Source organism: Peromyscus leucopus, chromosome 8b (genome assembly GCF_004664715.2).
Source record: "Peromyscus leucopus breed LL Stock chromosome 8b, UCI_PerLeu_2.1, whole genome shotgun sequence".
NCBI lineage: Eukaryota > Metazoa > Chordata > Mammalia > Rodentia > Cricetidae > Peromyscus > Peromyscus leucopus.
In genome coordinates this window covers 62,431,442-62,444,795 of record NC_051086.1, presented here as the reverse complement: position 1 = coordinate 62,444,795, position 13,354 = coordinate 62,431,442, and the positions used below count along the sequence as shown (strand labels likewise).

At 53.3% G+C, this 13,354-nt stretch overlaps 1 protein-coding gene across 8 annotated transcripts in view; it reads left to right on the top strand.

Moving 5' to 3' along the window:
* Positions 1–13,354, top strand: part of Ksr1 (kinase suppressor of ras 1) — a 136,950-nt gene that overhangs the window by 84,051 nt on the left and 39,545 nt on the right. For 2 of the 8 annotated variants that reach the window (XM_028866913.2, XM_037201306.1), the window contains exon 1: positions 4,502–5,495. The exons of the other annotated variants lie outside the window; for them this stretch is intronic. In XM_028866913.2, the coding sequence (XP_028722746.1) occupies positions 5,289–5,495 (207 nt within the window). In that variant the 5' untranslated portion in view covers positions 4,502–5,288. Of the gene's footprint in view, positions 1–4,501; positions 5,496–13,354 lie in introns of those variants that run through there. 8 annotated transcript variants of the gene reach the window in all.

Below are 13,354 nucleotides of genomic sequence, written 5' to 3'. Positions count from 1 at the left end.
ATGTGAAAGGGGACATGCAAGTGACAGGCTAGTGTCATGTAGGGGAGTGTTGCAAGTGTGTGTCACCAACATGTACACACACGATCCTGTTGAATATTTATGCCTGGGGAAGGGGGAAAGGGCCCTCATTCTCTGGCTTGGCAAACTGAAGCTCGGAGAAGTTGACTTGTCAGCATTGTACACTGTGTTAGCTGGTGGCGAGGTCAGGATTCGAACTCAGCTTGTTGTGATCCAAAGCCATGGGCTCCACCCAACCCCAGGCCCTGGGAGAGCCCCCATTCAGTGTCTGTGGTGGTGTGACAGAGTTGGCTGCCTTGCTCTCACACCCCTCCCCTCCTTTGCCGCCCTCTCCCCACCTTCTTCTTCCTGTCCATTCATGACATAGTCATTAATCAGTTATTCTTTGCTGGGCACCCAAATGCATTATCTTGGGGATTCATTGATGAATACGATAATGTGCCCTGAGGGCTTACAGCTGGAAAGTACACTGGTTACAGACAGCCACAGTGCAAAGCAGGTCACTGAGGGCCACGGATCCCAAGTGGAGGGGTGTACGTGACTCTTTCACTAGTTAATTCACTCTCGGTGAGCGTGTGTTTAGCCAGGGTTGTGAGCGTGTGTTTAGCCATTATTGTGAGCGTGTGTTTAGCCCTGGTTGTACACTGGTTACCATTCTAGGTATATGACATTTTCCAGTTGATGGAGTGATGCATTTTTTTTCTGATCCTGGGCCAAAGTATCTTTTAAGTTTCCAGGGCAGGGGTGCCACTGGGCTCTGGCAGTCTGCAAGGAGTCACGGGTGAGAGTGTACCTGATAAGCCTGTATTGTGTGGTCCTTTGGTCTACAAGCCCAACTCCTAGCTCTTTGGAGTTCTAGGTTATGGAGTACAGTCCAAAGTGACCAGACTGGATGTGCCATGAGGACAGGGATCTGGCTGCTTCAGTCATGGCTCTGTCCTGCCCCTTGGGCTGAGATGCCACAGGAGCTCTGTCATCTGAACCGGTGAAAGTGGCAAGCCAGCGAACCCTGGGGAGGCCTTGAATCACCATAGCAACCATTCCCAGGCTGTCGTGTCCGAAGGCTGCAGGCTGGACTTGAACAACAGCGTGTGCCTGTGGCGCGTGGTTTTGGAGTGGTGTGTACTGAGCCCCTCGATGGACACTGCTAGCTTCCATGCCTCCTCTGGGAGGGCCGCCGTGAAGACAGGATGGCTCTCAAAGAGATCTGATGAACCAGACTGAACAGGAAATGTTTGTGTCCACGCTACCCTGCAAAGCAAAACTTCCTCCTCTGCTACCTTTTGTGTGTGTTTAGTGTGTACATGTGTGTACGCAGGTGTGTGCACGTGTGGAGGCCAGAGGAGGATGTTGGGTGTCCTCTGGCACTCCCCACCTTATTCCTTAGAGATAGGGTCTCTCACTGAACCGGGAACTTGGCTGGTAACCTGCGGCCCCCAACTCTCCCTACCCCCGCATGCATAGGGTTCCTCCTGTGCATGAGCCATACTGAATTTTTTATGGGGTCCTGGGGGCTTGAACTCAAGTCCTCATCCTTGTGCAAACACTCGTAACCACTGAGCCATCTATCCCTAGTCTGCCACCCTTCTTTTTAACAACTAGCAGCAGGTGAGGTCTAGGGTCCCCTGCCTCCAGAAGCTTAGCCATCTTGGAAAGGAAGGTTGTTGAGAGTGTGACCTCGGGATAGGTGAGCCGAGGCCTGCCCAGGGAGGCAGACAGAATCCAGAGTTGCCCTCCGCCAGCTGTGTGCGTGGACAGGTCCCTGAACTTCTCTGCGCCTGTTTTCTCATCTGCTGGTTGTCCTAGTGAGAAGCGTGGAGTCGTGTCTGGTACCTTCTGCCTCCTCCGCCCCCGCCCCCAGGCAGTGCGCAGCTCCCTCCGGCTCTGTTTCCATGCGCGTCCCAGACCCATCTGGGTCTTTTCCCTCGGCAGGCAGCACCCCTCCGCCACTCCCCTCTCCACTTCCCCCTCCCTCCGCTTCTTTGTGCCTGAGCCCCGCTGGGTTTTGCGTTGCACATCCAGAAATCTGGCTTTTCTGAGCTCAGTCCTTCACCGATACCTGGTCGCACTCAGCCTCATCCCTTCAAGACTCTGAAGTATCAGGGTTCATCTCCTTCCTCACCTCCTGCCTCTTCTCCCTTTGCCCAGGCTTTGGAACAAGGCTATTTCCTGTCGCGGCCACAGGCCCCTGTATATTCATTTCTTCTCCCCCGTGGATTCTTGTCCTCGGCCTAATGCCTCCTCTTCCTCTGCAGGGCCCTAGAGAAGCCGCCCTGTCTAAATCAGGTGCCTCTCATACCCACCTCAATCTCACTCAGGGCTGTTTCCTTCCCAGGGCTTACAAATTTCAAACACACATTTTAGTTAGTTTTGAATCTGTTCTTTATTTTGGTACTTGCTGGGAAAGACTATATTGTGCTCAGTCTAATATCCCCAGTACTGAGGAAAGTCCCCAGCACACACAGCTCTTTGTTGACTGGTTGAATGGAGGATGGCTAGATAGAAAAAGGGCAGGGTATCAGGGCCAGAGGAAACACTTACCAGGTAAAGCTGTTGTATGCCCCTCCCACTAGTTGAGGCTTTTCTGTACCAGTGGATTTAGGACACAAGCCTGGAGGTTGCTGCTGTTAGGAAGTGCCTCCTGGATGAGCAGCCCTGTGTGGCAGGCATGCAGGAAATGGACAGCTCAGCCTCACTCCTTCCCACCGCGTGTGCCTGTCAAAAGGGCCAGTTCCTCTTGGACCCGTAGTGGCCAAACCTCAGGCAGGGCTGATTGGATCGGCTTTGGTCACATGGTCACAGACTGTGCTCAGTAACAGGTGAGGAAGGTGAGAGCTGGGTCCAAAGGCCTGGGTGGAGGAGCCTGAAGGACCGAGGGCCACCTGCATTCAGAAACAGGTTCCTAACCAGGTACAGGGATGCAGCTCTGCAATACAAGCTACTCGGGAAGCTGAGGCAGGAGGATAGCAAATGCAAGTCTTCCTAAGTGTCTCAAATTTTCAAAGGAGAAAGAAGGCAGAGCTCCGCCTAGAAATCTTCAGTACTTTACAGGGCGGTGGGGTTCCCGAGGGGGTCCTCAAGCCCTGCCAGCATCAGGGAAGAAGGCTGTGGGCACACCTTGGTGTGCTGACCATTACTGTTGTAGCTTTCGTGGCATCTGTGCGCCTCGGCCCCCATCGGAGAGGGTCGCCTGGAGGCCTCATGCGACCATCGGCAGACAGGAAGGACTCCTGTGCTCACGGAGGAGCCACAGGCCTCTGGCTCAGAGATGGCCTAGCCTGGCTTCTCAGCTCCCCTGTGGCTCTGCTGAGACCATGTTCCTAGAATGTAATTGGTGAGGCAATTTTTGTTGGTGGTGATGGTTTTGATTTTTTCAATTAACATTTCTCTAAGAAAGTAGTAAATGCTTATTTTATAAAATACAGGCGAGCAAAGGAAAAAAGACCTGTAATCACATTCAGAAACCATCATTGATTCTTGGGTTTAGCCTCCTACTCCCCCAAGTTTTGTGACAGCATCTCACGATCCCAAGACTAGCCTTGATCTTATGACCTTCGTGCCTCCACACCCCAAGTACTGGGATTATGGGTTTCCACTACAATGCCCAGGTTAGATTTTCCCTGCTCTTCAGTGCTTAGTCATATGTTCATGTTCAAAATGTGCAAAGTCTAGGGGAGTGGTAATCGTTCTGGTTACTAATGGTTGACCTCATGGTGTTACTGCTGCCGGGAACAGACACCGTGAATGTGGCTGTCTCCTTCTGGGCAGACCTCTTTGTTATGATACTTTCTTTCTTTCTTTCTTTTTTTTTTTTTTTTTTTTTTTTTTGGTTTTTCGAGACAGGGTTTCTCTTGTGTTGCTTTGCACTTTTCCTGGAACTCACTTGGTAGCCCAGGCTGGCCTCGAACTCACAGAGATCCACCTGGCTCTGCCTCCCAAGTGCTGGGATTAAAGGCGTGCACCACCACTGCCCGGCTACAATCCTTTCTTTTAACGTTGTAGTTCACGGGTGAATTTAGGCTGTGATGATTTATCGAGGATGCCCGTTGCTCTTGTTACTGATGGGAGCTGTCCCTAGATGTCCCGTCTGGTCCTCTCAGCCACCTTCAAGAAAGCATGCGTGATGCTCAGTGTGCAGTAAAGGAAGAAAAACTAAGTGACATGTCACCCCACCTATGAGGCCACATAGGTGTGACGTGGCCGAGCCAGACCTCTCCAGGAAGTCTGACTGGAAGACTGGGATTCAGAATCCGCTTTCTCTTCTTTTCTCTCTCAGTTCTCATGGGTGGACCCTTGTTGTATCTTTCCCTCTCTGAGGCCTGGGATGTTTGCATTGATTTAACTTGTTTATAGCGTGTTCGTGTGTGTGTGTGTGTGTGTGTGTGTGTGTGTGTGTGTGTGTGTGTGTGTGTGTGTTGGTCAGAAGACAACATCAGTACCTTCCTCAGTTGCTTGTCCTCTTATTTTTTGAGGCAGGGTCTCTCACTGACCCTGGAAGTCACCGACTGACTAGACTGGCTGGCCACCAAGCCTGAGGGATCTTCCAGTCCCCGTCTCCCCAACCCCGAGGTTACAGATGTGGGTCGCCTGGATTCCTTTACTCGGGTTCTAGGGGTGTGAACTTGGGTCTTTTCCCTGTGTGGCAAGCACTTCACCAACTAATCCCTCTCCTCAGTCCCCTTAATTTTATTTATTTTAAAAACAGTTATTTATTGCTTTAAAGAAACATTCCCCAAATCTAACCCTGTTCGTTGTAAGGAAAGCAGAAAAACTTCAAAAAGAAAACGAAATCGCCCCCAGATGCTGGCAGTCCACCCTGACTTCTTGCTCATCGTTTTCTTATTTTGAGAGAGGAAGGGTCACTGGTCCTGGGGTCACTTCTAGCTGGGTGTCAGCTGCCCATGCTCCTTTGCCACGGTCTTGTCTGCTGTCCAGGGCGTGTTGTGACTCTTCGGGCTTTTGTGTGCCCCAAATGTGTTAGAGGCTGTGGGGGCTGAAGGGTAGCTGTAGTTCATGTGGAGGCGGGGAGTCCCCAGATGACTCACGGGAGGTAAGAGACAACAGTGCTCACCCTGGCTCAGTTCTTGCCTTTTGGAGGGAGCTAGTGGAGCAGGGAAAACTGGGTCCCGGCAGCCTGGGTCCCCACCCCCTGCCGTGAGGCCGCCAAGAGCCTATGTGCCTCACGCCCAGCACCTGCTCTGGGAAGTATGTGCTGACTCCCCGGCTCCCAAGCACAGACTATTTTTGGCCACAGTGACTGTTTGCTAGTAATGAAAACAGAAACCCCTCTCCCTGCCTTGTTCTTCCGTGGGACAGGGCACTGGGGGCCGGGGCCGCCGTGCTCGGGCCCCCTCACCATGCATTGCCTGTGGAGCTGGGTGATGGCAAAGGCTTCAGGGGACCCAGGAACCCCACCACCCACCTTGCCGAGAGAAGCCCAAGGCTCCAGCCAGCCTGCACCAGATGAGAGTTGTGAGGTAGGCTGGGGGAGAGCCTTCCCAGGGGTCCTCAGAACGGGTCCCTTCGGCCGGACTCGGAGTCCTTGCCTTGCCAACTGGCTATAGAACGTATCTGAGGAGCGTGCCCTTTAGGGGAGGCGACTGTCATGTCATATCCCCTCCCTGTCTTACGACAGAGAATGGCGAGGGAGCAGCTTCTAGCGAATCTTAGAAGCTAACTGTGCCCATCTTTATAATGAAGGGGTTGGCTGCTTTCATGCTTTGAGCCTGCTGTATCCACGGGAGCTGACATGCGGCTGCTGTGAGGGGTCGAACCTGCCCCTTAGTCTTCTGGTCGGTCAGGACAGGGAAGCTGGGCCACATAGAGAATGTAAGTGCTGACCGTGGAGAGGTGGGTCCGAGGTCCAGCACTTACCTGCCATGGCCCAAGATGCTGACTGAATCATTCTGAGCCTCGGTTTCCTTAGCTAGCAAGCAGTTATGCCTGGGCCGCTTTCTGGGTGGTGGCAGTGCCCATAATTGTTATTTTTGTGGTTAAACTGGTTGGAAAGGAGGAAGCATGTGGAGAAGCTGAGTAAGAATCAGTGGGTCGTGGGCCCCTGTAGATCTTGGGCCTTGTCTGAGAAGCCCGGTGTTGGGTATAACCGGCACTCTGAGATTTCCATTTTCCCGTTACAAAAAGTGTACCTGTCTGCCAGGCGGGCAGCAGGTGGCACACACCTTTAATCCCAGCACTCGGAAGGCAGAGCCAGGCGGATCTCTGTGAGTTCGAGGCCAGCCTGGGCTACAGAGTGAGAGCCAGGACAGGCACCAAAACTACATAGAAAAACCGTGTCTCAAAAAAAAAAAAAAAAAGTACCTGTCGCCAAAGTGGGGGTGGATAGGGTGGGCAAGATTTGTCCCCTGCTACCATCATCTGTGGTAGGAACTTTCGGGTCCTAGGGCGACATCCCAGGACTCACTGCTTTGGATTACAGAGGGCTGTCACCCCACGAGGCCAGCGTGTGGTTTGGCACCGCTTTGGCAGTTGTCTCTGGAGGTGAGCCTCAGGGCAGAGGTCAGGGACTTCCCCTCAGCTTCTGGGTTGCACCAGCTCAGAAGACCTGGAAGGAACTGGGCCTTGACACCTGGGTCGGGAGGACTTAGGCTTGCCCGGAGCAGAGAAAGCCCTGAGGGGGTGAAGGACTGAGTGACTCCATGTGCTGTGGATGTGGGCACAGCCATGTCAAGGACCCCAGCGCCTCAGGGGTCCTTGGAAAACGGGAAAGCCTTCCCCACAGTGTGAGGTTCAAAGGAAAACGGCAAAGCCTTCCTTGGGGAATCAGTGTGAGTATTAGTAGTGTGTGCAGAGAATGCCTGCCATAACCCCCCCCCATGTTTACTGCCCTAAGACTGTCCCCTACAGACGCTACTCCACCCCTACAGACGCCACTCCACCCCTACAGACACCACTCCGACCAAGGTTGGCTAGACCTGTTGTTTCCTTGATCCACCGGTATACCATAAACCCTGCCTCCCTGTCCAGCTGTGTGTGATAACCCTGCCTCCCTGTCCAGCTGTGTGTGACAACCCTGCCTCCCTGTCCAGCTGTGTGTGACAACCCTGCCTCCCTGTCCAGCTGTGTGTGATAACCCTGCCTCCCTGTCCAGCTGTGTGTGATAACCCTGCCTCCCTGTCCAGCTGTGTGTGACAACCCTGCCTCCCTGTCCAGCTGTGTGTGACAACCCTGCCTCCCTGTCCAGCTGTGTGTGACAACCCTGCCTCCCTGTCCAGCTGTGTGCGGTGACACCCCCTCCCTGTCCAGCTGTGTGTGACAACCCTGCCTCCCTGTCCAGCTGTGTGTGACAACCCTGCCTCCCTGTCCAGCTGTGTGCGGTGACACCCCCTCCCTGTCCAGCTGTGTGTGACAACCCTGCCTCCCTGTCCAGCTGTGTGTGACAACCCTGCCTCCCTGTCCAGCTGTGTGCAGTGACACCCCCCTCCCTGTTCAGCTCTCTGGAACGGTCACACCGAACTTTCCAGAGTGCTGTGGTTAGTTTCTCCATCCCAGAGCCAGGCCAGCCAACCCCAGCCTTCCTGTCTGTGTCCACCTCTGTCTTTCCCTCATTCTCTCACAGTCCCCAGTCAGTGTGTGGACATGGTGCGGCCGCCATGGAAGCCGGGGACCTTCCTAAGGCCCAGCCTATTCTGGTATTGGTTCCTGTGGGGTGCAGGTCGCCAGGGCCTTGTCCTGGTCTTTTGTTTGGATGACACAGCAGGTTTCCTCCTCCCTACGTCTTATTTTTTTTGTCCTCTGTAAATTCGCCATTGGACTAGATGATCTCTAAGGTCCCTTTGAAGTCTACCTCCGCCTTTGGCAGGCAATGGGTTTCTCCTCATTTTCTTGGGTATCCATTGGCTTTTTTCATGTCCTCAGAACCTGGTGGCCGTGGTGATGATAGTCCCCTGGCTCGAGGCCTAGCCATCCTCTCCGAAGCTTTTGGCCTTCCATAGCTTTGGGGCCCAGTGCTGCTGTGGGGTTGGCCGTATTCAGTGGCTCTGGAAAACTACAGAGAAGGCTGCCTGCCCCCGGGGTCTCCTGAGAGATCTCCAGCACCTCCTCTTTGGATGCCCGTGGGGAGCTCGGAAACAATGCACCCCTTGTCTATAGACTGAAGAATCTGCTTCTCAGGTCTCCAGCCCTGGGCTCCTGCCGAAAACCTAGTTCCTTCCCTGCTGAGACAGACAGACAAGCTACCCAGAAGACAAACCGCCGGTGCTGCCCACTGGTGTGGTGCCCTGCTCCAGGGCTCTGGGACTAGCTCCTGGTCCTGCAGGACTGTGGCTGGGGGTCAGACCTTCTTCAGCTGTGACACACTGGGTCCACCCGGGTGCAGCAGGATCCGCCACGGTACTCAGAGTTCTTGTCCTGTAAACCTGGAGGAGGGCAGGTGTAGGTGGGGGGGGGGGGATTGGGGCTGGGGACATAGGTCACTGGTAAAGCGCTTGCTTAGCGTATGCAAGACTCTGGGTTTAGTCCTTGGCACTGAGAAAATGGGGGAGGAACTTGGGTAGGGAAGATATCAGGGACCAGCAAACAGTAAAGAAGGCTGGAGGCATGGCTATGTCCTTGTCCTATATCTGAGACTTAGTTGTCCCTTAGGAGGGCTGGGTTGTCCCTAATGTTTCAGACGAGCTCTTGGCCTTATGGTGCCCTGAACTGCTGGGACAGCCCCAACTGAGGCCTGTCCTCACACCTCCCCATTTGCCTCAAGAAGTGGCTTGGTGTGGTGGCATATCATATGGCCATTTGTCACCCAGCTGTCACCTGCTGTGTCAACAAAGGAGGCAGGGAAGCCTGAAGATCTGGGGAGCTGTGCCCTCGAGCAGGGCAGGGTCAGCTAAGGGCCCCTGAACCTGGCTTACTCAGGTCCGGCTCCTCTGCAGAGCCCTGTGTGGTCCAGGGTGGGGGTTTCTCATTTGCCCGTTCTCCAGAAGCAAAGTGTGACTCCGGTTTCTGCAGCTCTTTGGCTGTAGTCCAACTATCTACCCTAACCAAGACTTCCTTTCAAACCATCTTTCATTTTTTTAAAAAGATTTTTATTAGTTTTAAGCCTGTGTGAGTGCACACGCACACACACACACACACACACACACACACACACACACACACACACTCATGAATTCAGGTGCCTACAGAGGCCAGAGGTGTCAGAGCCCCCTGGAGCTGGAGTTATAGGTGGTTATAAACCGTCAGAGGACCTGGAACTGAACTCCGGTCTAATGTGAGAGCAGCAAGTGCCCTCACCAACCGGCAGTCCCGAGCCTGGCCCCTGCTTTGGATAAGGTATTCCATTTGTCCTGTTGTCTACTGTTTGGTTTTGTGTGGGAGACGGAACCCCGAGTCTTGAACAGACTGTTACAGTTTTGACTTGAACTTTACTGTGGGGTCTTGTGGATGGCGCTGTTTATTTATTGAGACGGGGTCTCCCTCGGTAGCCTACGCTGGCAGGCCTCTCTTTATTTCGGGAGGATGTGGAGTAAGGGAAACACCAGTTTCCCCCCCAAGCTTGGGTCCATGTGTGTTTCTCTGCCTTTGGCCATTGGCAGTGAAACGGGTGTTTTTGGAAATTCGCACCGGTGGCGTAGAAGCTGATGAGCACAGGCTGTGTTTTGAGCGGCAGGCGTGGACCTGGCCAGAAGCCTGTCCTGGATGACCCTTCCTAGTGATGGTGTACTGGGGTGGGACCAGGGATGCCACCCCAAGGGGAAGCAGGAAAAGAGCAGCAGTGAGGGCCAGGGCCTCTGGGAGATGAAGCCCGGCAGAGCTGGCAAGTATGTGTGGAATGACGGAATAAACCCACTTGGTCAGACCAAAGAGCTGAGGTCCACAGGCCAAATCTGCCCACCATTGTTTAAAGAATGAAGTTTTTTTTTTTTTTTTTTCAAACTGGCGGGGCGGGGGTGGGAGGCCCAAAATATTCTGTGACCGATGAAAATGATGTAAAATTCAAGTTGGAGTGTCCCTGAACAAGTCTGAACATGGCCACACCTACTCACTGACATGTTGTCATTGGGATATGTGGGTTTGGCCGTGGCAAAGTGGAAGGGTCCTTTCTTAGGTACCTGTGGGGAAGTGGAGCTGGGTGACTGCTGGGAGGCAGACCCTGGTCGGTGGCACTGATGCTGGGCACTGAGACCTGGTGCCATCCAGAGCCAGAGAGCTAGCTATACCAGGCAGTTGTGGGAAGTACCAGGAAAGGAACTGGCGTGTGTTGCTGAGGAGCCTGAAGCCGGGGTGTGGGAAGGAAGCCTCCTGGGAGCTCCTCACAGATGCTTTCGTCCCCACTGCTAAGAGCTCCCCCTAACTAGGCCCTCACTCCAACTGTCCCCTCAGCTCTGGCCGGAGTTACAGAGCATTTGTGTGTATGTGACCCATGCCAGGCAGCATGGGCCCTGGCATGACCACCGCCCTCCCCCTGGCCCACATGTGTGCGGATGGCTCCCTGTGTCAGCCGGCACAGTTTCTAAGTATAGACCCAGGCTGCCCCGTGGCTGCTGGTAAGTCCCAGGATACCATCTGATACTCAGTATGACCTGTGACCCCAGCCACTGCCAGCTGCTGGGGACTGGGGGCGGGGGCATGTTTGGCCAAACCCTTCCCTGCCTCCGGCTGCGGAGGACAGAGACCAGCAGGCTCCTGTTAATGGCATGGCTTAATTGTCACAGGCTGGGATGGACCTCAGTTTGCTACTGGCCCTGCTTCCTCCTTGTCACCTGGAAGGATAACTTAATGTCACTCACTGGAAAACATAAGTCATGGTGTTTGAGGGGGAGAAAGCAGAGCCAAGCAGGCAGCGTTCCTGATGCCCCACTCATGATCCATGTGAACCCCGAGGCGTATTGGGTCCATGGTGGGGCATATGGCTTCTCTCAGCTTCTAGTGAACACATTTCGTCCTGGCTCAGCAGCCGGACTGCTTTTAGAACCAGTGAGGCTTCCCAGCCTCCATCCCTTCTCCAGCTCCCCAGGGCATGACAGAGGGAGACAGATGTGGTTCTTAGATGACCAATGACCGTCTCCTATAGGCCTCCAAGTGGGTGGGCAGCCAGGGGCCTCTCAAGCTAGAGAGGGTTTCCCAATGGCTCTCCAGGTGAGTTTCTCTTCAGCAGGAGGCAGGCTGATCCCTAACCTGCTTCTGGTTCTCTAGCATACAGGGGAAAGACTGTGATTTGACCTCACTTCCTAACGCGGACTCCCCTGTACTGTGCCTGGTCTTGATGGGTGGGTGAGTCACATCTGTGTGTGAGGTCTGGGGGCTTTGAGTTGTTTGGGTTGAGGCATGATATTAGGACTACTCCTAGGGGTCGGGGAGGCTCATCTCACTGTGGGGGCTGGGCACCTTTCTTCTCTTAGTCCCCTTGATTCAAGCGTGCCTGCCTCATGGGACTTCTCTTCTTGTTTAACGTTGGGTCCCAAATCAGTCATAAGAGTCAGAAGACCCCACGCTCTGTGTGCAGGGTGGGTACCTCATTGAGGTAGCCTGGCCACCCTCACTGCTGGGTGACAGGCCGCTTGTGCCAGCAGAAGGAAGGCTTTAGAAGTCACTGGGCAGAACGACTCTGGGCAGGATCACATTCTTCCAGCAGCCTCCATCCTCAGGTCCTAGACTCTGTGTCCATTAACACATCTGGATTAGTTGCCACCAAGTAAAACCAACCATTCAAAGATAACCCAGATTGTCATTACTGTTTAAAAACAAAACGAACATACAAAAAACCAGGGTCATATGCAGCCCGGGCAGCCTCAAACTTATTATGCAGCCACGCCTGACTTGAACTCTGCTATTCTCTTTGCCTCAGCCTCCCAAGTTTTGGATAACAAGCATGGTACACCAAGCCCAGCTGAGTTTTTATTTTATTTTTAATTTTTATTTTTTATTTTTTATTATTTATTTATTTATTTATTTATTTATTTATTTATTTATTTATTTATTTATTGGGTTTTTCGAGACAGGGTTTCTCTGTGTAGCTTTGCGCCTTTCCTGGGACTCACTTGGTAGTCCAGGCTGGCCTCGAACTCACGAGATCCACCTGCCTCTGCCTCCCGAGTGCTGGGATTAAAGGCGTGTGCTACCACCGGGCCCGGCTATTTTTATTTTTTAATGCCGGAAGTCCTGGGACACTTCCTGGCTTTCTCCATCCCCATAATACTGAGAGCAGCTGGTTAACCTTGCCCTTTGTGGCAGAAAACATCTTATCATAAAAAGATAGGTGTAGAGATAACTCCATTGCTGCAGCTTCTGGGGACTGGGGTTGCCTCTCCCCGCCCCCCAAGTTCCTGATCTGCCTCCTCACGCAATCGGGGGGCGGGGGGCGGGGATTTAAGTGGTAGAAAGAACTGTCACTCAAGAATAATGGTGTGCTAAGCGGTGTGATTGCATCCATGTGAGGGTGAATGTTCACACCCCCGGACGCCAGGCAGAAACACTGAGTGGCGGGCCCATGCCAGAGGGGTGGGGACATGCCAGCGTATGGCGGGTTCTAAGGTAGCTTTCTTCTCTAGCATCCCTGCTGCCCCACCTTGGCCTTACCCATTTTTCAGCAGTTTTGAATCAAGTCGTGAAGAGTACGGACAAGGGAAGTATAGAAAGGCCACTCTTCCGCCCTGTTCAAGGGGGAGCAGATTGATCTAAGGGCTTCAGAGAAGTGAGACACTTCTAGCTAATTTGAAGCTATAAAAAAAATCCTTTTCTTCTTACATTTTTTTTTTTTATGTATTTAGGAAAGAGATTTGAACGTATCATTTCTCTTTCCAGGAGAGTTAATTTGCTTGGGTAAAGAACAAAGGACCTTCCATGTTACTGGGTGGTTCTGGGGGAACGTAGGTAGAAATCGCCTTCTGAGTGCCAGGTTAGCAGTCGACAGTGTGGGAGAGCGGCAGGAGCTCTGGCATCTGACGGGCTGCCATTTGAGTCCCGTGAGCTCTCCGGTGCCTGGACGTGAGCGGGCGGCATGGGCTTCCTGAGTCGGCTGCAGTGGAGAACATACACAGAGCGGTGGGCAGTGGTACTGGCCAACGGATGAGAGTCATGAATGTCATTATTTTGTTTGAGAAATTGAAGGCGTGGTTCATGAAGAAGGGATAAAAATGAAAGGAAAAAAACCCCTTCCTGTTAGCTTTCGAGTTGGGTTGGGAGATTGGGGCTCCTGTGCCTGATGCCGTGAGCTGCTGAGTCAGCGTTCCAGACAGAGAGTGTGTGTGTGTGTGTGTGTGTGTGTGTGTGTGTGTGTGTGTGTGTGTGTGTGTTTGTGCGTGCGTGCGTGCGTGCGTGCGTGCGTGCGTGCCCGCCCATGCATGGGTGTCCGTGGGAGACCAACCGAGGACATCCCATCCAA